This window comes from Canis lupus, chromosome 14 (assembly GCF_048164855.1).
Source record: "Canis lupus baileyi chromosome 14, mCanLup2.hap1, whole genome shotgun sequence".
NCBI lineage: Eukaryota > Metazoa > Chordata > Mammalia > Carnivora > Canidae > Canis > Canis lupus.
In genome coordinates, this window is record NC_132851.1 from 39,435,950 (window position 1) to 39,457,304 (window position 21,355).

Consider the following 21,355-nt stretch of genomic DNA (forward strand, 5'->3'; position numbering starts at 1 on the left):
AGGGACATCAGGGGACCCTCGAGAGCGGGCCTCCACCCAGGGCCCACCCACGTGCATGTGGAGGGATGGCCGGTACCTCCTCAGACTTCTGCTGCAGCAACGTGGCCTCCTCCTGGAGCTTCTCCTTCTCACGCTCCAGCTCGGTGATAGCCGCCCGTAGGCGCTCGGCGTCATGGTCGCTCTGCTGCCGCTGAATCTCGAGAGTGTGTACCAGTGTCACCTTCTCCTGCGTGGCGAGCTCTGTGCGGTGCAGCTTCTCACCGATCTCCTCGGCCTGTTTGCGGAAGCGCTGGGCGTCCTCCTCGGCGCGGGCCTGGGCCCGGCTCATCTCGGCCACACGAAGCTTGAGGCGCTCAGCCTCGGCGCTCATCTCCAGCTGTCGCTGCCGCTCCGCCTCCAGCGTCCGCTGGAAACCCTGCGTCTCCTGAGCCAGCTGCTGGGCCATCTGCTCCTTATCCTCCTGCAGCTGTCGGGCCTGCTCCTGCGCCAGCTCTTTCTGCTGCTGCAGCAGCTCCGCCTCGGCCTTGAGGCGAGTGGCCTCCTGCACCGCCTGCATCTTTTCTTTAAGCATCTTCTCCGCCAGGGCCCGCTGCTGTGCCAGGTCCTCCTCGGCCAGCTGCCGCAGCCGGGCTGCCTCCTGGGCGGCCACGCTCAGCCGGGCGGCCTCCTCTGCCACCTGTTTCATCTTCTCGGCCTCCTCCTGCAGGAAGCGCTGAGTGTTGTCCTTGTCGCGGAGGATGAGCGCACGGTTCTCCGCCTCGATGCGTGCCTTGAGCTTGCTCAGCTCCTCCATCTGCACGCGCACAGAGAAGAGCTCCTCCTCCACCTGGTTGCGCTGGCGGGCTGCCTCAGTCACCTCGGCCTTCAGCCGCTGCAGCTCCTCGTCCAGGATGCTCTTCTGGTGGTCGGTCTCCTCCAGCTGCAGCCTCAGCGTGGTCAGCTCCTGCTCCACCTGCGCCTTCTGCCGCAAAGTCTGCTCAGCAAACTTCTTGTGCTTCTCCATCTCGGCGTCGGCCACCTGCTTCTGCTTCAGGGCGGCCTGCTCTGCCTGCGCCCGCCGCACCGCCTCCTGCTCCGCTTCCTTGCGAAGCTTCTCCGCGGCGGCCTGCGCCTGCGCCTGGGCCTGCGCCTGCTCCTCGGCCAGCTGCTTCAGCCTCTCGGCCTCCTCCACCTGCCGCCGGGACTGTGCTGCCTCCCTCTCGGCCCGCTCCCGCGCCTCCTCCGCCTCCTCGGCCGCCCGCCGCGCCGCCTCCGCCTCGGCCCGCAGCCGCTCCAGCATGCTCTGCTCCTGCTGGAGTGTCTGCTGCAGCTCCTGTTCCTTCTGCTGCACGGCGAAGGCGTGCGCCTTCTCCTCGGCCTGCAGCCGCTTCTGGGCGGCCTCCTGGGCCAGTTGTAGCTGCCGAGCCGACTCCTGCTCCGCTCGCTCACGCAGGCGCCGGGCCTCCTCCACCTTGGCCTTGAGCCGCTCCACCTCCTCCAGGGCAGACTTGCGCTGCCGCGCGGCCTCCTCCTCAGCAGCCAGGCTCTTTTGCACGCGCTCCTCGGCCTCGCGGCGCCGCTGCTCCTCCTCAGCCGCCAGCTGCCGCTGCCGCGTGGCCTCCAGCTCAGCCTGCTCCTTGCTGCGCAGTGTGTCCTCGGCGTTACTGCGGATGCGCCCGAGCTCCAGCTCCAGCTCCGCCTTGCCGGCAGCTGCCTTCTCGAAGCTCGCCTTCAGGGCCAGGATCTCCTCCTCCACCTGCCGCCGCTGCCGCAGCGTGTCCTCCACCAGCCCCTTCTGCCGCTCCAGCTCGTTCTCTGACGCCTTGCGCAGCTGCGCCAGCCGCTCCTCGATGTCCGCCTTGTGCTGGGCGGCCTGCTCCTCCAGCCGCCGCCGCTGGAAGGCTTCGTCTTCCGCCAGCCGCCGCAGACGCTCATTCTCCGCCTCCTTCTCCTTGAGGGCGATCTCGGCCTCGGTCTTGAGCCGCGTGGCCTCGCTGATGGCGGCCAGCTTCTCGGCCAGTACCCTCTCCGCCTCCGCCCGCTGCCGGGCCGCATCCTCCTCGGCCAGCTGCCGCTGCCGCTTGGTCTCCTCAGCCAGGGCACGCAGGCGGGCGGCCTCCTCGGCCAGCTCGCGGAACCGGCTGGCCTCGGCCTCCAGCCTCTGCTTGGACTTCTCGCTGGTGGAGCGGGACTCCTCCTCTGCGCGCGCCTTGCTGGCCAGCAGCACCTCCATCTCAGCCCGCACCTTGGCCAGCTCGGCTTCCAGCTCCTGGCGCTTGTGCGTGGCTGCGGCCGCCTCCCGCTGCAGGCGCGCCAGCTCCTCCTCCAACAGCTGCCGCTGCTGCTCCCCCTGCTCCGTCTCGGCCCGCAGCCGGATCAGCTCCTGCTCCGCCACCAGGCGCTGCTGCGCGGTGCCCTCTGCCAGCTGCCGCTGCTTCTCCAGCTCCTGCTCGGCCAGCTCCCGCTGCCGCACGGCCTGCTCCTCCGCCTTGCCCCGGCGCCGCGCCTCCCGCTCCGCCTCCTCCTTCTGCTTCTCGGCCTCAGCCTGCGCCAGGCTCTTCTGCTGGGCCACCTCTTCCGCCTGCAGCCGCAGGCGCAGTGCCTCGTTGGCCTTCAGCCGCCAGCGCTCCAGCTCCTGCTCCGCCTCCTCCCGGGCGCGCTCGGCCTCCGCCTGCTGCTGAGCCCGCCGCTCCGCCTCCTCGCGCAGCTGTGCCACGGCCACGTGCTCTTCCTGCAGCGTGCGCTCCAGCTGCGCAGTCTTCTCGGCGAAGGAGGCGCGCTTGCTCTGCAGCTCCACCTCTGCGCTGCGCTGCGCCGTCTCCAGGGCCACCTGCACCTGGCGGGCCCGGTCGGCCTCCGCCTGCCGCAGGCGCCGCTCCGCCTCCTCGGCCTGGAGCCGCACGTCCTCGAGCGCCTGCAGGGCCCGCTGCTTTTCTCGGGCCGCCTCGGCCTCGGCCTTCACGCGCAGGGCCAGCTCCGCCTCTGCCTGCCGCTTGCGCTGGCTCTCGTCCTGCACCTGCCGCCGCAAGCGCTCCGCCTCCTCCTGTGCCTGCCGCTTCTGCGCCTCGGCCTCTTCCGCCCGCGCACGTAGGGCCTGCAGCTCGCCCTCGGCCCCGCCCCGCTGGCGCTCAGTGGCCTCCAGCTGCAGGCGGACCACGCGGATCTCCTCCTCGATGCGCACCCGGCTGCGTTCTGCGGCCTCCACCTGCCGGGCCTTGGCCTGGATCTCGGCCTCCGAGCTCTGCCGCAAGTGCTGCAGCTCCTCCTGAATGCTCCGCTTCTGCTGCTGTGCGTCCACCGCGGCCTCCTCCCGCCGTGCCACCTCCTCCTGCATGCGCCGCTGCAGCTCCTCTGCCTCCCGCTCGGCCTGCGCCTTCGCCTGCGCGTGGGCCTCGGCCAACTGCCGCTGCTTCTCCAGCGCGGCCTCCACCTCGGCCAGCCGTTCCCGCTCCTCTGCCCGCTGCTGCTCAGCCAGCCTCTGCGGCGGCGGCAGAGAGAGGGAGAGAACCAGAGAGAGCCGTGAGCACAGGGCGGGCCGCCGGGCACTCACAGGACATGGCACCACCACCACAGTTCACTCCGACAGCGCGGTGCGGGGGTGGGGGTGGGAGGGTCGAGGGAGGACAGAGGTCACAGCGCGGCCGAGGGAGACAGCGTGCACCCGCCCAGGGCACTCGGCAGCGAGCGCAGCCTGGCCCCACCGTGCTCACCAGCCTGGGGAAGGAGGCCCAGGCATCCTCCCCTCTTCCCGCAGACAGGCCATGGAGACAGATGGACAGGGAGAGAGAGAGAGAGCAAAGCAGGAAGTTTGCAGGGCGTGCGAGCCGCGCCCACCACACCGCCCTGCCAGAGTGCTGCTGAACACCTGCTGGCTGGGCTCTGCCCACAGGGCCCCTCTCCCTGAGCTGAGCCGGGGCAGCCAGTGTGAGACAGCAGCGCAGCCCCCAGGGCTTGCAAGCCTGCAGAGAGGAGACCGCACGTAGGCCAGACGGCGAATCCACCCAGGAAGCAGAAGGAACGGACAGGGAGCCACCTGCCCTGCCGAGACACTCCGGGACCCTCTGTCCCCAGCCCTTCCATGGCAAGTGGCCAAGCGGAGAGACCACGTGGACCCCCATGAGGAACAGACACAAGAGAGCCAGGAGGACGCCTGGTAGGGGGCACGTGCCAACAGAGGAGAGGAGGTGCCAGCCACCACGGGGACAGCAGTGCAGCGCCATGGCAAGGGGGGGCGGGCCGTGCTGCAGGGGAGGGTGCTGACAGCACCAGGCAGGAGAGGAGGGGCGAGTCGTCCTGAGTGGTCTCAGGTTCCCAGGGCAGCACCGGGGCGGGGCGGGCAGGAAGATGGCACTCCCACCCCAACAGAACATACCTCCTCCTCCTCCATGCGCCGCAGGGTCTCGCGGATGAACTTGATGTACTGACTTGTAAGCGTGGTGAGCTCGCTGTACCTCGTGCGCAGGTCCACATACTGGGGGCCACGGGGAAGGAGGCATCCGGGGTCAGGCCTGCCTTGAGCCACAGGGCCCGTGCACCCCGCCCAGCCCCAGCAGCAGCACCCCCGGCCCTACCTCCTGGATGACGCTCTCAGACCCGGACTGGACCTTGGGCTTCTTGGCTGGGGAGGCCACTGGCTCCAGCTGCGCCTTATACGTGACCAGTTGAAGCTCGTAGTCCTGCGAAGACAACAACAGCCGCCAGCTTCACATTCCCCTCGCTGTACCCTGGAACCTGCTCCAGGCTCTTGCGGGTGTGGCCTGGGCTAGGGGGCACCGTGGAGGGCCCAGCAAGACCTCCTCGGGCGGCCAAGCCTCCGTGCAGGTAGCAGGAAGCCAGGAAGCCTCACCTTGATGGCATTAATGTACTGCTTGGCCAGCTGCTGGCACTCATCCACCTTCTCGCCATACCGCTCGATCTCCTCCAGCAGCTCCTGGGAGGGGAGGGTGGTCAGCGGCCACAAGGCGCGCCCCCTCCGGACCCACTCCCACCGGGGCCTGGGCCGCACCCACCTTCTCCTGCTGCAGCTGCTCCCGCACGGCCTGGCTGTTGGCTAGCGGCACGGCCTGGATCCGCTCCTGCCGCTGCTTGGCGTCCTGCAGCCAGGTGCCCAGCGGGTCCGCGCTCTCGCGGTAGTAGCGGAGCTGGCGGCCCAGCTGCTCGAGCTCGCGCTGCCTCACGTCGGTCTGGGCCAGTGCAGCCTGCCAGCGCTCCAGCAGGGGTGCGACCCGCTCTCGCCAGCGCTCCACCTCCACGTCCCGCTCGCCGTGCTGCCGCTGCAGCCGCTCCCCCACCTCCTGAGCCCCCCGCAGCTCGTCCCGCAGGGCATCAAACACGGGCTGCTGTGCTTCCGCCTGGACCCGCAGCTTCTGCAGGGGGGCGGTGTGGGGAACAGGGAGGCAGGTGTGGTTTCAGTTCCAAGGCCCTGCCTCTGGCCGCCATGCCGCCCATGCTGCCCTGTGCCCCTGGCCCTCACGGTGAGGCCCAGGCCCAGCAGCAGTACCTTCAGCGCAGCCTTGGTGGCCTCAAGATCCGGAAGGGTGGCAGGCACAGCCTGGGCCTCCTTGAGCTGCTCCTCGTGGGCCCTGAGCACCTCCTCAGCCCCCTGCGTGCTGCGGATCACCAGACTGATGGTCTTGAGCCTGCGGGAAGAATGGGGCTCAGCACAGGGTGGGCTGGGGGGAGCGGGGACCGAGTGCCATGCAGTGGAAGCACAGTCCTGGTGGTCAGTTGAGCTGCACCCACTGGCTTCAGAGGCCTCGGGGAGAGGGTGGCTGGGGAGCTCGGGGACACATGGACACTTTAGCTCTGGACTGAGTCCTGGAGGCAGCTGTGCTGTCCAGGGAGATAGCGAGCTCCAAGACCTGGAGGCAGAAGAGACCTCCAGGCTGCTGCCCCTAGAGCCCGGTGGGGAGCGCTCGGCCTTCCAGACCTGAGACCGCATAAGCGGCAACACCTTGTATCAGATGTGTGCTTGACGACACGTCTCCTGACACGACACGTCTGCTTTTGTGGAGAAAGAACGGCTAACAGTCGGGCATGTCGATGACGTTACAGAACAACAACGGGCCCTGAACCCCAGTCAGTGCTGAGACAGAGGAAAGGGGGCAGAGACTCGCCCACCGTCCTTCCAAGAGTCTGAGCCCGTGCACATCTGTGCTGGGATCAGCAGCAAAGGAGAGAAGGGGTGCCTGTGGGTGGGTGGCAGGGGGCCTGAGGGGATGGAGCCTGGGTGGGCTGCATCTCCCAGGGGCACAGGAGCAAGCACGCCCGAGGGATGGGGGCAGGCCCCGGAGAAGACCTCAGCCGCTAGGCCTCTGCAGTTCCTCATCCCCACCCTCCACCAAGAAGTGCCCCAACCCCGGCCCAGCCCCTCGTCTGAACCTACAGGCCAAGGCCACCTCCACCCTGGGGTTCCTCAGCCTGCCCTCCTCACTCTCCTGCCCCCGGCCCCGACGTCCCACCGAGCTGCGCCTCCCTCCTCCCCCCACGGCTGGTCACCAAGAAGTGCCACCTTCAGAGCACAGCAGGGCCGACCCCTCTGGTCACACCCACGTCTTGGCCGTCTTGGCCGGATCCCTCAGCAGACCCTGCTGTCCCAGCCAGCACTGGGCGGTCAAGCCCCGTCTGCTCAGAACCGTCCCAGGCCCCCGCAGGCGCACTCACTTCTCCAGGTAAATGGCAGACAGGCTGCGGACCTGCTCCAGCTTGCCCAGGGTCAGCTCCAGCTCTGAGCGCAGGGTGGGGGCGGCAGGTGACGGCTCGGGCAGGGCCAGGACCTTCTCGGCCTCCGCAGAGAGCCGGGCGACACCCTTGCCTAGTCCTTCCACCTCAGCTTGTGCTTTCTGAGGAGAAAGCATGTAGGGGACAAGCTGGCTTGGGGAGCGACACCAGGCCCCCGGTGAAGGCTGCGGAGGGCAGGGAGTGGGGCAGGGAGCGGGGCGGGGCGGGTGCATGCCTGCTGCTCGGCGATGCGCTGCGCACACTCTCGCGCGGGCTCCTTGTCCAGCGGCAGCCGCAGGCGGTGCACGGTGCGGGTCTCGCAGGCCTCCAGCTGCAGCCGGATGTCCTTGAGCTCAGAGATGCAGCGCTGGCAGCGGGACTCCTCCTGTGCACCTGGGGACATGTCTGCTCACAGGGCCGCCCCCCAGCCCCCCGCCAGGCCCCCCGCCCACCGTGCCCGCCCTCCGCCTACCCTGCTCCGCGCTCTGCAGCAGCTGCTGGTAGTGCCGGCTGCAGGAGCCGTACTCGCGCTCGGCCTGCAGCCGGTCCTCAGGCCCAAAGCCCCCAGCATCCTGGCTGTCCCGCAGGAAGGCCTGGTAGTGAAGCTCCAGGCTGCGCAGGGCTTGGCGTTGCTCCTCGGGCTTCAGCGTCCGGAACTGTGGGCGGCACTCGGGGCTGAGCGAGGGCAAGGGAGGGCCCGGCCCGCGGGAAGGCACCCCACCCCCACCCCGAGCGTGGCCCGGTGGGTAAGTCGTACCGTGACCAAGGACCAGGAGCGGATGAGCTGCACGTCCCTGCTGAGGCACTGCCATGCCAGGAGACTCTTCATGTCCACGTGCAGCTGGTGCCACAGCGCGACCAGGGCCTGGTGCTGGGCCTCCAGCCTGGCAGGGCAGCGGCATGGTCAGTGCTGCGGGGGGCCCGGCCCACTGCCACCCACTCCGGCTGCCGTGTCCCAGACCACCCACCTGCTGACGGCCTCCTGGGCCTCCTGGTTGGGCGGAGGCACGAGGAAACACACAGAGGGCACGGCGGCCTCACTGCCAGAGCTGCTGAGCACCTTCCAGTGCGCGGGCTGTGCGGGGCCCAGCAGCTGGTACTGGTCACCCTTGTGCACAGTCACCTAGAGCACAGAGTCATCACAGGGTGGCCACGCCTACGCCCCACCCAGCCAGATCCCTCCCCACCCATAGGCCCGCTGGGCCGGGCCTCACCTCCACCTGCTTGTAGTCACACACAGCCTGCAGCGGCACGAGACCCCGCACAGGCTGGGCCTGGTCTCGGGGCTTCAGCTGCACGACAGCCTTGGCCCGCTTGGCCAGCCCTGACAGGTGTGCCCTGTACTCGTTCAGCTGCTCCTTCTCATCCTGCCAGGGAGAGGAGGCCCTGTGAAGACCCATGCTCCTGCCCCAGCAATGAGCAAGGCACCCCGGCCTCTGCCCCAAGACTGAGGCGACCCCCCCCTGCAGCCCCTGGGGTGCCGGGAAGCAAGAGGTGTGGCTGAGGCAGCAACCCGGGGCTTGGCCCGACAGACCTCACGGAGCCTCCTTTCTCCCTGGGCAGGACTAAGGGCTCCCCGTCCTGGGGCCCCACACCTTGCCGTCCAGGAGAGCAGCCCCAGCCGCACTCAGGTCCTGCAATGTCCTCTCCCCTCCACCCCCCCCTCCTGCTGAGGACACCAACCTCCTCCTGTCCAGCCCCAACCAAGGGGCCAAACCCCATCAGGAACTGTTGGAAGCTGCGGTCAGAGTCCACCCTGAAACCGCCTGGATCTCCCGTGCCTCCCCAACAATGGCTCTCAGGCCTCCACTGACCCCAGCTACAGCCCACAGGGGCCCCCCACCAGCACGCCCAGGAGACCCCAGCACTCCTCTCTGCCCCACGCAGCCCTTTGGACCCTGCCTGCCCTGACACCAGGCTCAAAATGTGACTGGGCTGTCCACAGTGCCAGCGACGGGGAGGCTGACCCTGGCCTCTGCTTGCCCTGAGCGGATCCAGTGGATCAAGCGATGGAGGAGCTCACGGCAGCCACCTGCCTCTACTGCAGGACCCCCACACCCCTACCCACGGCGCTGGCCGACCCTTGTCGTTTTCCCCCAGCACCCCCGGCCCCTCTTGTCACTCTGGTGAGCGTCCACGTGGCCTGGATGCTGAGACAGCCTCTCCCAGCTTCCCGCTTGCCCTGTGCCCTGCCACCTCCACACCTCTGCCATCCAGTCTCGGACTCTGACGACCACCTGCCCTCATCCCTCCAGGCCTCACTGCCCACCTCTCGTTAGCTGCAGAGCCCTGGGCCGGCTGAGGCCTAGACGGTCCACTCACCTGGGCATCCTGTAGCAGGTCCTCCAGGCGCGTGACGGTGATGGAGCGGTCACAGATATACTTCCTGCGCAGCATCTCCTGCAGCTTCCGGAGCTGTTCCTCAGTCTCCCGCACGTCCGAGAAGAACTAGGAGGTAAGGAGCGGTCATGCTGGGCCTCCAGGGCCACATGCTGCAGACACTATGACCCGAGCTCCACGGGATGCACAGAAATCGCTTAGTCGTGTGCAGATGGACACAGGGAGGGAGCCCTGCCTCCCCAGGAGTGGTCCGGGGCCCCCGGGATGCTGCGGCTGGACCTGTGGAGAGGGAGGGGCCCCCTTCTCACCTGGAAGTAGGCGGTGTTCTCTTTCAGGTGCGCCTCGATGCAGCAGCACAGCTGAAGCATCCAGCTCCACTGGGTCTGCAGGGCGGCCTGGAAGGACTGGGGGCCCACAGTTGCCTTCTCAGGCTCCCATCCAGCCACTAGGATCCCCAGGGAGGTCCCACACAGCCCACCCACCTCCCAGCCACGAGGACCCAGGCCCCCCACCTCCACTGTAGGCCGGGCAGGGTGCCCCTCCCGCAGCAGCCGGTCCCCGGTGCTCTGAATCTCCTTGATCTTCTTTTCCTTCACCTCCAGCTCGCGCATCAGAGCCTGACACAGAGGCAGTGGGTCTCAGGGATGGCGTCAGGGCCACGCCAGGCCCACCAGCCTCCCATATGCACCCCCAAGGCTCCTGCTGGGGGACCAGCCAGCGCCCAGGGCCCAACGGGGCAGGGTAGCCTCACCGAGTAGCTCTCCTTCTTGGCGGCCATGTTAGAGTTGTGCTCCCCCCAGTCGAAGCCCACCTCCTCCTCCTCCTTCTCACTGAGCCACATCAGCTCCTTGGTGGCAGCCGCCACAAAGCCGTGCAGGCTCTCCAGGGACCGCAGACGGGCCTTAGAGGAGTTCTGCAGGCAGGCAGGAGCTCTGTCAGCAGGCCACAGCCCCGAGCCCAGCCCCCCACCCCCTGCCTGCCCACCCCCCCATGCCTCCTGCCCCCCACTCACCAGCAGCTTGGCGTACTGCAGGTCAAGCCGGCCCAGGCAGTCCCTGTAGGTGCCCCGGGGGGCAGGGGAGAGCTGGCCCTGCAGGAGACGGAAAGTATGTAACTCACAGTGGCCGGGGTCAGGTCCCCCCCCCGCCACTGCCCACCCCGGGGTGCACACACACCTCATCAGCCCGCGCCCGCTCAATCTTGGCCCGGAACTCGTCAATGGACTGGTGCAGGCCACGGTGGCTGCCCAGCTGCGCTTCCACACTGGGCAGGTCCCCGCCCCACTCGGCACTGTCCACCCGGCGCTGGTTCTCCTCCACCCAGGCCAGCAGGTCCTGCAGGTAGCGCAGCGTGGCATCCTCGAGCTCAGGGCGCCTCTGCGTGGTCTGCATAGTCACCTGGGTCACGGGGGCAGCTACGCCGGACTTTAGCCGGAGGTTGTACTCGGTTCGGATGGCCACCAAGCGCTCGTGCAGGCGGTACACTCTGGGGGCGGTTGGCGGGGGCAGTTGGCGGCATGAGCTGAGACCAGGCTGTGTGAAGACCCCGCCCCCAGCAAGGGCCCCGGCCCACCTGCGGTACATCTGCTCTCCCTGCGGGTGCCGCCCATCCTTGAGGGTCTGCACATCGTTGAACAGCAGCCGGATCATGCCATCTGCCTTGTCAAGGTCCCGCTCCACCTCGGCCGCCCGCTGTGGAGCCTTGCTCGCAGCCAGCAGCCGCACGTCCTGCAGGGTGGCGCCCACAACTTCGGGCCTGCTGGCAGGCTGCCGCAGTCCTGACACATCCCCCCGCCCCCACCTGCCACCCACCGCCCTGCACATGCTCCCGATGTGCACTTCTGGCCAGCCCGCCAGCCCCTGGCTCTCCAGAGGAACCCCTGGCTCTGCTAGGTCCAAGGGGCCAGACCCCCCAGGCCGTCCTGTGCCCGTTCCCAGGCCCTACCCTTCACCAAGCTGGTCCTTCCACAAGCTCCTGCTGGGCGCCGTGGACCTGGGGCCTCCCCACCACCTCCCCTGGCCACGAGCCTCTCCGGCAGGCCTGGACCTGGCTACGCCGCTGTCCTGCCTGGTGCCCAGACACCAGCTCCGCCCAAAGGGAGCAATCAGAGTTGGCAGCACACCAGGAGTGGAGCTAGGTCCGCTCTCCACCCACTGGCCACAGGGCGTGGCAGGCTCCGGCTTTCCCGCCTCCTCCCCCCCCCCTTCCCCCCTTCCCCCTTCCCGCCTCCCAGAGCCCTGCACGCCCCTCCCCTCACCGACTGAAGCAGGGCGTCGGCGTGGTTCAGCTGCTCCTCACACAGCCCAGCCTCCATCTGCAGTTTGCTCACGATGCGCTGAAGACACTCCAGCCTGCAGCTCACAGGGCCCCCGGGAGCCGCCGTGAGTGGGGTCTGCCCGCCAGGCTTGTGGCTCCAGAATACGGGCCTCGCCGCCTGCCCGGGCCTCCCTGCCGGCCTGCGGCCCGCAGTCGAGCCGGCCCCTCTGTGGGATTCCCAGCCCGGGGGGTGGTTTCCTCCTCTAGCAGTGACTCACCCCCCGGTGGCTTCCCGCTGCCCTGGGGCCCCACCCACAGCTGCCTCCCCCACCCTCACACCCGCCCACCTCTCAAATTCGCTCCGGAGCTGCTTCTCCCGATCTAGGATGGCCACATGCAGCTTGCCCCACTCCTTCTCCACATCCAGGGGGTGGTAGCCGGGGGGCACCTTGAGCTGGCCTGCTTGCACCGCACCCTGTGGGCAGGCGCCAAGTCGGGGGGTGCCCAGCCACCCAGCCACCACCACCCCAGCCCTGGTCCCAGAACCTCAGCAAGGAGGCCATGCCGGCCTTCAGGTCCCTGGGCCCAGCCCCTTGGACGGCCTCACTCAGCCCCGGGTGCTCCCGCTGCCCTCACCTCTAGGTCACCCACTCACCTCCAGGGACTGGTAGATGCCCTTGGACCGGTTCTTGTCTGCCTCCTTGGCCGGAAGCTCCGTCTCCTTAAATTTCAAGAACTGGCACCACAAAATCTGTGTAGGAGACAGTGTCAGCAGCCCTCCTGGGCCCTGCGGGGGGCAGGGGACCCGGGCGAGGGACCAGGCCTACCTCGATCTCTTCAAAGCTGGACGGGAACCTGTGCTCCTCGAAGGCGGCAGTGTGGTGCCGCATCCACTGCAGCAGCAGCACCACCAGCTCCCGGTACTCCTGCCAGCGCAGCTGCAGCTCCTGGGGGCGAGCGAGAGGCCGTGAGGGACCATGGGCCGCCCAGCCCACCCCCACCAGCCCACCCGGCCGGCACGCACGTTGGCCTTCACCCCATCCTGCACGTCAGGTACTCGGGGCATCGCGTCGTACAAGGAGGAGACGTAGGTGATGATGGACTTCTCGTCAGGCTGAGGGACATCCACATCTGTGTGGGAGGGGCGGGTGTCAGCAGGGGGTGGAGGCTGCACGGGGGTGACAGGGGGCAGGGGGAGGGGCACGCACCCTCAGGGTCCAGGAGCCGGGTCACGCCCAGGTCCCGCTCTGCCACGGAGAAGGCCTGGTCTAGGTTCTCCAGGTTGGTCTGACGATACACCTTGCTCATGTCGATGAGCATGGGCCTGTGGGCAAAGGGGCGGGTGGGACACTGAGGCACCCACGGTAGGTCAGCACAGATGGGCACAGAGGGACAGAGTCCTCCACCTGCAAACAGGGAACCCCGACCCCACGCTCACCCTGAAAACTACAGCACCCGCCCACTAGTGCCCAGTACTGCCCACCTATGTGGCCCCGTGTAGGACGCTGTGAACTTTGGGCCTCGCCCCCGGGGGCTCAAGGGGCCTACAGTGGGCAGAGACACGGGGGGACACACCAAGCAGAGGGTACCAGTCGGCCCAGGGGTCCTGTGGCTGCCCTGTCCACCAGGCCCCGGGCCCTGGGTGGGAGCAGAGGTCCACTGAGGGCCATTCCCCCCGTGGTCTGGGCTCCCTGGCCCCTTCTGGGGCGGCCACGTGGAGCCTGAGACTCCCGGCTCTGAGAACCACTCGCCCACGGGCCATCCTGCTTCAAAGAAGCCACCGAAACTTCTGGAAAGGCCCCGGGCCGAGGAGGGAGGGACGTGGGTGGGGCTAGGCCTGCCAGCACCCTACCTGCGGGGTGGGCTGGGGCTGGCACCCATCCCCTGGGCAGCGGGTTCCAGTCTGTGGCAGATGCACCTCCTGCCACCGGCCCGGCCCTGACCTGTTTGGATTGCCCCAAGCCCCGGGGGGGCGGGGAGAGGACAGCTCATGTACCTGTGCCGGTGAATGATGGCGTTGAAGAGGCGACCGTCACGCCAGCTGGAAGTGAAGTTGTCACAGCGCAGGCCCTGGTAGCCCTCCACCATGCGCTGTGACCACAGCAGGAGCTTCTCCTTGGCCGTCATGTCCTCTGACTGCCCGCTCACCTGGATGTCCGAGATCTGCCCCGCGCAGTGGGCACGTGCTCAGCTGCGGCCGCGGGCCCTGCCGCCACCCATGGCCTCCCGTTGAAGTACACGGGAGCTGTCAGGCAGCCGAGGCACAGTGAGGCCTCCCGGGGTCCCTCCCACGTCAGGGGTGTCACGGGGACCCACGTCTCGGCGCTGCGGTGCAGGTCAGGGCCCCCTGTCCATGCTACCCTCACGTGGTGGGTACCCGGACGCCTCCCTGAGTCGAGGGGGGCTGGGCCACAGGGAGCAGCTGAGGGCCCCCGAGCTGGCCCAGCAGCCCCAGGCCTCGGAAAGGCCACCATGGGGGGGGGGGTACACCAGCCCCTCTCTAGCTGCAGGAGGGGCCCGGGATGGCTGGCAGCCTGTCTGTCTGTCGGCCTGCCAGCCTATGTGACTCAGCTGCCGTGCCAGCCAGCCTCCCTGCCTGCTCAGCTCTTAGATTTGTGGCTTCCTGTGCGGACAGAGCAGGCAACGGGTGAGTCAGCCGGTGCACAGCACGCTTCTCCCCAGTCCTCCCAGGGCGGGAGGCTGCAGCACACAGAGGACGCATTCCTCTGCAGGGAGGCTCTTCGGGCCCTGCCCAGCTGGGGCCAGAGGGCACCGTACAGCAGGCCCCAAAAGCCCTGGGCCCTCAGGCCACGGAGACTGTGCAGGGCCGGGGCTGGCGGGAAGGTTCCGCGGTGCCAGGACGCCAGGGGCCCCGGCTCGGGGGCCGCACACTCAGTCAGACGCTGGCCAGTCCCGGAGGCCCTACCTGGAAGTGCAGGATGATTGTCCAGATCAGGCCAAGGGTCAGCTTGGGGTTGCCATCCGCGATGTCATCATTCCTGATGTTCACCAACTTCACCTGCGGGCAAACGAGGCTCAGTCGTACCAGTGGGCAGCCGGGGAGGGGGGTCGGGGCCAGCAGCCAGGTGGGCAGTCTCACCTGGCGGTGTCGGAGGTAGTCCAGGGCGATCTGAACGTTCTGCAGCTTATGGAAGCGCATCCTGCCCTTCTCCCGGGGCTGTGAGAAGAGGCGCAGCCAATCAGCGGCCCCCCCCAGAGCACGGGCACCGTCCGCCCGCCAGCAGCAGCCCCAGCCTGCCCTCAGAACCCCCACGGCCTCTGCGCTAACCCGACTGCGGGTCTTCCCCCAGGCGGGCGGCAGCCCTGCCCATGCCCCCAGTTCCCCTCACCCTCCCCAGCCAGAGAAGGGAGGCCGCTGGCCCAGGGGCCAGGCCCAGCAGGGGCTTTGGAAGTCCGGCAGCCAGGCTCAGGCTGTAGGGAGGAAGGAAGGGGTGGGAGGGGACAGGAGCCAGGAAGCCGCGGGTGGAGGGCAATGGCACTGGGGGAGGGGTCCTCCTGGATGGCGTGGCGGCCCCGCTGGGTCCCAGGCCCAGCCCCGGGCACTGCAACAGGCAGGACATCAGGCAGCCGGCCACCTGCCCAAGCGCCAGGCACGGGCCGAGCCAGACTGGCCACCAGCCCCAGGTGAGCTGGGCTCCCGGTCTCGGGGAGCCCACGCGCTGCCTCAACCAGCACGCGCAACCACTCACCAGGCGCGAGCTCCTGATTACGTCCCGCTCTCTTGGCTGCCCGGCCAGAGCAGGGCATAGGGTAAAGGGCAGAGGCCAAGGTTCACAGTCCAAGCAGCAGAGAAACCAAAGCAGAGCAGAGGGTGAGGTTACTGGGTCAGGGCCTGACACGAAGAGCAGGAGGGTCGGGAGCCCTCGCACGGGGGTCGGGGCCACTCCCAGGCTGGGCCCAGCACTCCAGGGGCCTAGGCCAGGCTGGACGCGGAGTGGGCGTGTGGGAAAGGCCCCAGTGCAGGAAGGCAGGCGGGGGTGTCCAGGTGAAAGGCAGGCGGGGCCCCAGAGGGGGCAGGTGGGCGGGCACACGCACCAGGCTGTCCCCCGAGAGCACCTCCAGCAGGGAGATGAGGTTGTGGCCATCGCGGAGGTCTTCATACAGGTCACTGATGTGTCTCTGGGCCTGTGGGGACAGAGGTACTGGGCTGCGGCGCAGCCCCCACGGCCACCCACGGGCCCTGGCCGGGGGCGGGCACAGACCCCACCACATATCCCACGTCCACGGAGCACCTACCTCTGCCCTCCAGTGCTACGGGAGAGCAGGAGGCCGAGAAAGAGGAGGAGGAGGAAGAAGAAGGGAAGAAGAGACAGGAGCAGCGTGAGGAGGCAGGGAGAAGAGAAAAGAACAGGTTTCAGAGAGGAGAGCTGAGCCCCAGGCCAGCAGTGGGCAGCCCTTGCTCTGGCGCGGGGCCGGGGCACCCCCCTTCACCCCCACCCACGCGGCTCTGCCTGCGGCCACGCACACGCGCACCACCAACCTTGATGAGGTGTTTGTTCACCCACTTGGTGAAGGTTTTCTTCTGCACACGATCCCGTTCATCTGGGGGAGACAAAGCCAGGTTACCCGGGGCCCGGGAGGACCCGCAGGGGCCGGGGTGACTGCCAGGCAGACACGGCGGGGGCAGCCCCCGACGACCTGCAGCCTCCAGAGCACCCACAGGAGGCCGCGGGGGGGGCTCGGGGGCGCCGTCGAGTCCCTGTGGAGATGGGAGGGTCCGGAGCTGGAGGCGCCCCGAGAGCCCAGAGGGCAAGTCCTGGCCGGCCCCACCCCACACGCGCCACCTCCGGAGACCTGGGCAGAAGGTTCCCAGCCTGGACCCAGGACCGGCCAGGGTGGCCGAGGGGAAGGCAGACCCCCCAACAGGGCAGTGGGCGTCCCACCCAAGCAGCCCTATAGTTGGGGCTGGCGCCAGCCTTGCCCAGGGCCACCCCTCCCCCAGCTCTGCACCTGGGCCTCAGCCTGCTCCCTACTCTCGGCCCCTCCAGGGTCCCCAGTCCGTGCCAGGCTTCCTGCAGCTTCCTGCGGCGCGGCAGGAACTGGGCGCTCCCCCAGCTCGCCTGCCCTGCCCTGCCCTGCCCGGCCGAGGGGAGCGCCCACTACCTTTCTTGCCCTCCGAGGCCCTGAGTACAGCCAGGTACAGGTTGTCCTCCGAGCTGGTCCTCTTGGGCCCCAGGCCCTCGGGCTCGGGCACGCGGAGCCGGCGCTGAGACATGCTGCCCCAGGTGTGGGCTGGCGGCCTTGTGGCACAGGCGACTCCGGCGCCTGCACGGGACTCGCTCTTGCTCGCCCGCTCCAAGAGGAGTTGGCCAGGCCACTCCCGGCCCGGACTCCCTGGCGCTGTCCCCGCCCCGGCCCCACCCGCCCTGCCACCCTCCCGAAGGAGGCGGCCCCGCCCCCAGGGCCACACCCGCGGCCCCACAGAAACAGGAAACCCCGGGCTTTCCTCACCCACCCGGCCCGCCACAGTCCCAGGGGGACACCCAGGGGCGCGAGGGGACCCGGCACGCCGGCAGCGACAGGAGCTGAGGGACTGCTGGCTCGGGGGAGCAGAGACCATCTTTTCCCCACAGCCCTGGCAACGCCACCCCCTCACGGACCCGTGCCCCGGTGCCCCGGCCCCCTGCCCGGGGGCCACCTTGGCCCTGTGCTGGCCTGGCCCCGGGGGCTGCCCCCATCCCTGCGAGCAGTGCCCCCCCCCACCAGCAGTGCCCCCGTCGGAGGCAGAGCTGGCAGGAGCCGCACATAGCTGAGCGCTGACTCATCGGGCAGGCCCGCCCAGCGCCAGTCTGCAGGAGGACCTCGGGGCGGGCGCTGGGGGGAGGTGTACAGGGGGCAGTGGGGAGCACGGGGTGCAGGGGGCGGCCAGTGAGTCACGGCTGGGGAGGGTCCTAAGTGCAGTGACTCACAGGAAAGGAAGCCACACCTGGGGCCTGTGCGCAGTTGGGCGGGGCTCTCCGATAACAGCTCCTGGGGGCTGTAAAGGTGGGGGGGCAGAGGGTGCAGGGGTGCCGTCGGGCTCCCTCCCGCCCAGGGCCGTCACTGGGACTGCCCCAGCCGCCCAAATAGCCGCAAGAATTTTCCAGTCAGAGCATCTGGCTTGATGTGATCCAGCTGTGAGCCGCTGACCCCCTACCCTGAGCCTCCCGCCGGCGTTCCGGGAAAAGCTCGCCCCACCCCGTCCGTGCTGCCCCTCCGTGGCCACGGGAGGGCACCCTAACACCACGGGGTAACGGGCGCTCAGGCCCGGCCGGCCACAGCCCACTGCCCCCCACATTTGGTGACAGGCAGACCACCGGGCTGGCGGTGGACACTGTGAGCTGAACCTGACTAGAGACGCAGGAGACCCCACGCCCTCCTGCAGGGCCTGGGGACGGGAGGTGACCTGAGGAGGCAACCTGGGAGGCTTGGCTCAGCCTGGCTCAGCAGTCCCCAGCATCCCACCACACGTCCTCAGCTCTTCACCTTCCCCAAGCCCTCCGACATCCCAAATCTGACGCCCACGGCCCCCCCACTGCCAGTCCTCAGGTCAGGAAGCCTAGCACCCAGAGTCTTAGAAGCCTGGGTCTTAGAAGCCTGTATTGAACACCTGCCCCCGGCACCCTCTGGGCTGGCCCTGCACCAACGGGGAGGTGGGGCCCCTCCTGGTGAGGAGCACAGCTAACTCAGGCCCCTGGCAGCGGGCCAGCACGTGGACGCGGGGACTTCTAGGACAAGCAGCAGCCAGGGCCCGAGTGACACTGGGTGAACCCCCATCCCAGGCCCGGCTTTCTGCCACTCGAGGTCTCCACGGATGCCGGGCCCCCAGGGAAGGGGAAGCGTCCTGCCTCTGGTGCCTCCTTCCTGGGAGCAACTCCTGTCCCTTGGCCTCCAAAGTCTTCTCCTCCCAGCCTGGCCGGCCTGGCCCTGCCCCCGGGGCCGTAGATTAGATTGCCCCATCCCTGGTCCCTGAGATTCAGACCCTGAAACAACAGGCAACCTCGCCCAGGCTGGCGCAGCCCGAGTGCCCTCACTGGCTGGACGGCCTCCAGCGCGACCGCATACGCGGTCGCCCCCCTCGCCCCTGCACCGGGGGTCCTGCACGTCTGCTTGACCCTTTACTGTCCAAGGCACGATTTTCTGCCGCAGCCAGTGTCCCCTAGAGCTGCCCACGACCCTCTGAGGCGTATCATCGTGTCCCTCTACAGATGTGCAGACTACGGTTGGAGTTCCCACGGCCAGTGGACGCTCCTGGGATGGGAGCCCTACAGCGAGGGTGGCGGAGGCCACGGAGGGCAGCAGGGAGGCTGAAGGCCTAGCGCACAGCCTCGCCCCGCCTGTTCCCCGCCTCCCCGCCTCCTCCGTCCAGGCCCCCGCCCACCTGCCCATCCCCCTCGGCAGATAAGGAACCCGCGGGCAGCCGCCTTCCTGCCCAGGTGTTTCCGGAGCAACGCGGGGTGGGGTTGCACCTGGTGCCCCCCCCAGCCCCCGCAGCCGCACCCACCTGCGCAGCACAGCTGCCCATACAGGTAGCCCCGGCGGGCCCGCTCGCAGCCCCCGTCCAGCCAGCATGGCCGCTCCAGCAGCACCTCCCGCAGCGCGAAGGCGCCGCCCGCCCGCCTGGTGCCCGCCGCCGCCATAGCCTGGGCGCCACGAGCAAGGAGGACGGCGGCGACCTCTGCCCTGGGCCCACGCCCGCCAGGCTGCGGGGCGGTGCCACCGGCGAGGAACCTGCCCCACCCGCCCAGCACCGGGAGGCCGCGCCCCTACTCGGGAGGGAGGACCCCGCGGCCCGGGGAGGCTCAGGGAGGCCCGGGGCCTGGGAACGCGGGGGAGCCTCAGGGCGCCCAGGAGTCGGGAACCCGCCCTCCAGGCCCCCGAGGGGCCAATGCTCCGGGGAGCACCGGGGCTGCCCCTTACCCACGTGGGGACAGGGCCACCCACCGAGGGGGGAGAAGCGGCGGCCCCATGCGTTTTATTGGACGCCCCCGCAGCTGAGTCACCCGGCTCCCCAGTCCCCAAAGCCACGCCTAGAAGCCCCATCCTGACTCAGCCCCTGGGTCCAGCGGCTCTGGTTCCCAGGCTGAGACCGCGCAGACCCTCCAGGCTCGGCACTGGCCACCCTCGCGGCGGGCGCGCCTCTGCAAGGTGGGCGCACCCACTCTACATCCTGGGAGCCCAGGTCCCAGGGCCCCACCTGGCTCCATTCACTGGAGGAGACAGGCCCCACCCTCTCCTGGGCTGGGCTGTCGCCCAGAGCCGGTGACTTTGAGCCGTGGATAGGCCGGCTAGGCCGCCTGCCCCCACGGCAGTCCTGGGCCTGGGCCGAGGGCACTGAGGCCCAGCCCCTCCTCAGTCCAGGGCAAGAGCCTCTCCCAAGACCTGCCCCAGGACACCAGCCCTGCACCTGCCCTACACCTGCCAGCTGTGGTTTCTGTGTTGACAGTCCCTGGTGCTGGCAGCTAGGGAGAGGCCTCCACTTGCCGCGGGGGGTGGGCTCTGCTGTAACTGCTCCTGGCCCTGGTCTGGAGCCACCTGCCCCGGCCTGCTCTCCACCCACCTGCCCAGGACAGGGCTCCAGGCTGAGGGAACCACACTGAACCTTGGCCCTACCCCAGGGAAACCGACAGGGTCTTCATGCAGGATGGGGGGGGGGGGGCTCCACTCTCCAACTGTGTGCTGGTGCTTAGCCCTGGGACAGGAAAGGGAGGGCACAGGGAAGTCCTGAAGTGGGAAGGAGGCGGCCCCTCACCCCGCCCCGCCTCCAGCCACCAGGCAGGGGCGGTGGCTGGAGACCGCAGCCCGGCTCGGCCAGGTGGTAGCTGCCAGAGGCGCTTACCTTGCACATCCTGCACCCGCCAGCGCCCCCTGCGCCAGTGCCACACGGCGGCCAGGGTAACGACATGGCCCACGACCACCAGTGAAGGAAACAGGCTGCCCGAGGGCTCCATGGCTCTGGGGCTGCAGGCGGCGGGCAGAGCAGGGGAAGCCGCCCTTCGGAACCGGCTGCCAGCGACCGGTGGATTCCTCCCTTCCCAGCCTGGAAGGCGGGTGTGGAGGGGGGGCGCCCCAGGACCCGGGACCGCCCAGCCTGCAAGACCGCCCTGCCGCACCGGCTGCCTGGCGCCCCGGGGACTAGTCCTGGCCCCGGCACCAACTGTGCTCCTGCCCGCCTCCTCTCCCTCCTCCCTCTCGGCCACTCGGCCACTCGGCCACTCGGAGCTCCCCACCCACCTCCCGCTGCACCCTGTTCAGCTGTCCCTACGCAGAGCCAGCACGCTCAAGGTTAGCTGGAGCCTTAACCCCTGCTTACCCGCAGCCACACCCGCCGGGAGGAGGGGCCTTAGTGACGCACAGCCTGCCCCCCCCAGCACAGCCTGGGCCTGGGCACCCCCTGCCTCCCCGGGAGGTGACTGCGGTGTCCTAGTACCCCACTCTGCCTCCAAGAAGCCCTCTGGTGACAGCTGCCAGGCACCCGGGGGGTGGGGGGGAGATGCCAGCGCCCCAGCCCCCACCGGACCCTCAGGCTTGTAGCTGACCCAACCACCCTTGATGACAAGCACCCCCCCAGAGCCCCCAGACCCCATGTGGGATGGCGAACAGGAACAGGGTTGAAGGGAGGGCGGGGTGATGGCCTGGGAGGGCAGGGTGTGCGCAGGGAAGTGAGGACAGAGCCTCCTGCCCGCTGCCGCCCCCAGGGCCCCCTGTGGGCTCTCACCTACCCGGCACGATCTTCATTAGGGACAGCGGCGGGGGCCCACAGGGCAGACAGGGAGCAGGAGCAGGCTGCGGGAGGGTCACAGACCCTTCTGAGGTGGCCGCGAGCCCCGCGGTGGCGGTGGCGGTGGGAGGAGGGCACGGCTGGCGGAGCCGCTGTCAGCAGCAGTGCCTGTGTCCATGGGGGAGGGGAGGGGTGGGCAGGGGGCCGGGGGGGGGGGATATAAATATCTGAGGAGGGCAAGCAAGGCCCGTCATTTGTCCAGACTTAGAACATGACGTGCAGAGCTAGGGCACTGGGGCCCAGGCCCTCGCTGGAGTCCAGTGTGGCTGGGCGGCGCCA

The 21,355-nt window shown here is 69.1% G+C and overlaps 1 protein-coding gene across 31 annotated transcripts in view; it reads right to left on the reverse strand.

The window, feature by feature from the left end:
- Positions 1-21,355, reverse strand: part of PLEC (plectin) — a 54,257-nt gene that overhangs the window by 7,348 nt on the left and 25,554 nt on the right. For 6 of the 31 annotated variants that reach the window (XM_072775399.1, XM_072775400.1, XM_072775410.1 and 3 more), the window contains 32 exons: positions 15,797-15,858; positions 15,553-15,567; positions 15,352-15,441; positions 15,006-15,041; positions 14,396-14,473; positions 14,222-14,314; positions 13,292-13,458; positions 12,504-12,619; positions 12,320-12,426; positions 12,123-12,242; positions 11,951-12,046; positions 11,643-11,770; positions 11,297-11,390; positions 10,612-10,766; positions 10,215-10,524; positions 10,052-10,129; positions 9,791-9,952; positions 9,552-9,656; positions 9,348-9,443; positions 9,022-9,147; positions 7,914-8,066; positions 7,668-7,822; positions 7,457-7,583; positions 7,172-7,355; positions 6,935-7,092; positions 6,643-6,821; positions 5,480-5,618; positions 4,989-5,345; positions 4,826-4,909; positions 4,551-4,655; positions 4,352-4,450; positions 77-3,457 (listed from right to left, as the gene is read on the reverse strand). In XM_072775399.1, the coding sequence (XP_072631500.1) occupies positions 77-3,457; positions 4,352-4,450; positions 4,551-4,655; positions 4,826-4,909; positions 4,989-5,345; positions 5,480-5,618; positions 6,643-6,821; positions 6,935-7,092; positions 7,172-7,355; positions 7,457-7,583; positions 7,668-7,822; positions 7,914-8,066; positions 9,022-9,147; positions 9,348-9,443; positions 9,552-9,656; positions 9,791-9,952; positions 10,052-10,129; positions 10,215-10,524; positions 10,612-10,766; positions 11,297-11,390; positions 11,643-11,770; positions 11,951-12,046; positions 12,123-12,242; positions 12,320-12,426; positions 12,504-12,619; positions 13,292-13,458; positions 14,222-14,314; positions 14,396-14,473; positions 15,006-15,041; positions 15,352-15,441; positions 15,553-15,567; positions 15,797-15,858 (7,355 nt within the window). Of the gene's footprint in view, positions 1-76; positions 3,458-4,351; positions 4,451-4,550; positions 4,656-4,825; positions 4,910-4,988; positions 5,346-5,479; positions 5,619-6,642; positions 6,822-6,934; positions 7,093-7,171; positions 7,356-7,456; positions 7,584-7,667; positions 7,823-7,913; positions 8,067-9,021; positions 9,148-9,347; positions 9,444-9,551; positions 9,657-9,790; positions 9,953-10,051; positions 10,130-10,214; positions 10,525-10,611; positions 10,767-11,296; positions 11,391-11,642; positions 11,771-11,950; positions 12,047-12,122; positions 12,243-12,319; positions 12,427-12,503; positions 12,620-13,291; positions 13,459-14,221; positions 14,315-14,395; positions 14,474-15,005; positions 15,042-15,351; positions 15,442-15,552; positions 15,568-15,796; positions 15,859-16,419; positions 16,638-18,799; positions 18,951-20,134; positions 20,434-21,017; positions 21,179-21,355 lie in introns of those variants that run through there. The other 25 variants (XM_072775401.1, XM_072775412.1, XM_072775418.1 and 22 more) reach the window with 17 other exon arrangements.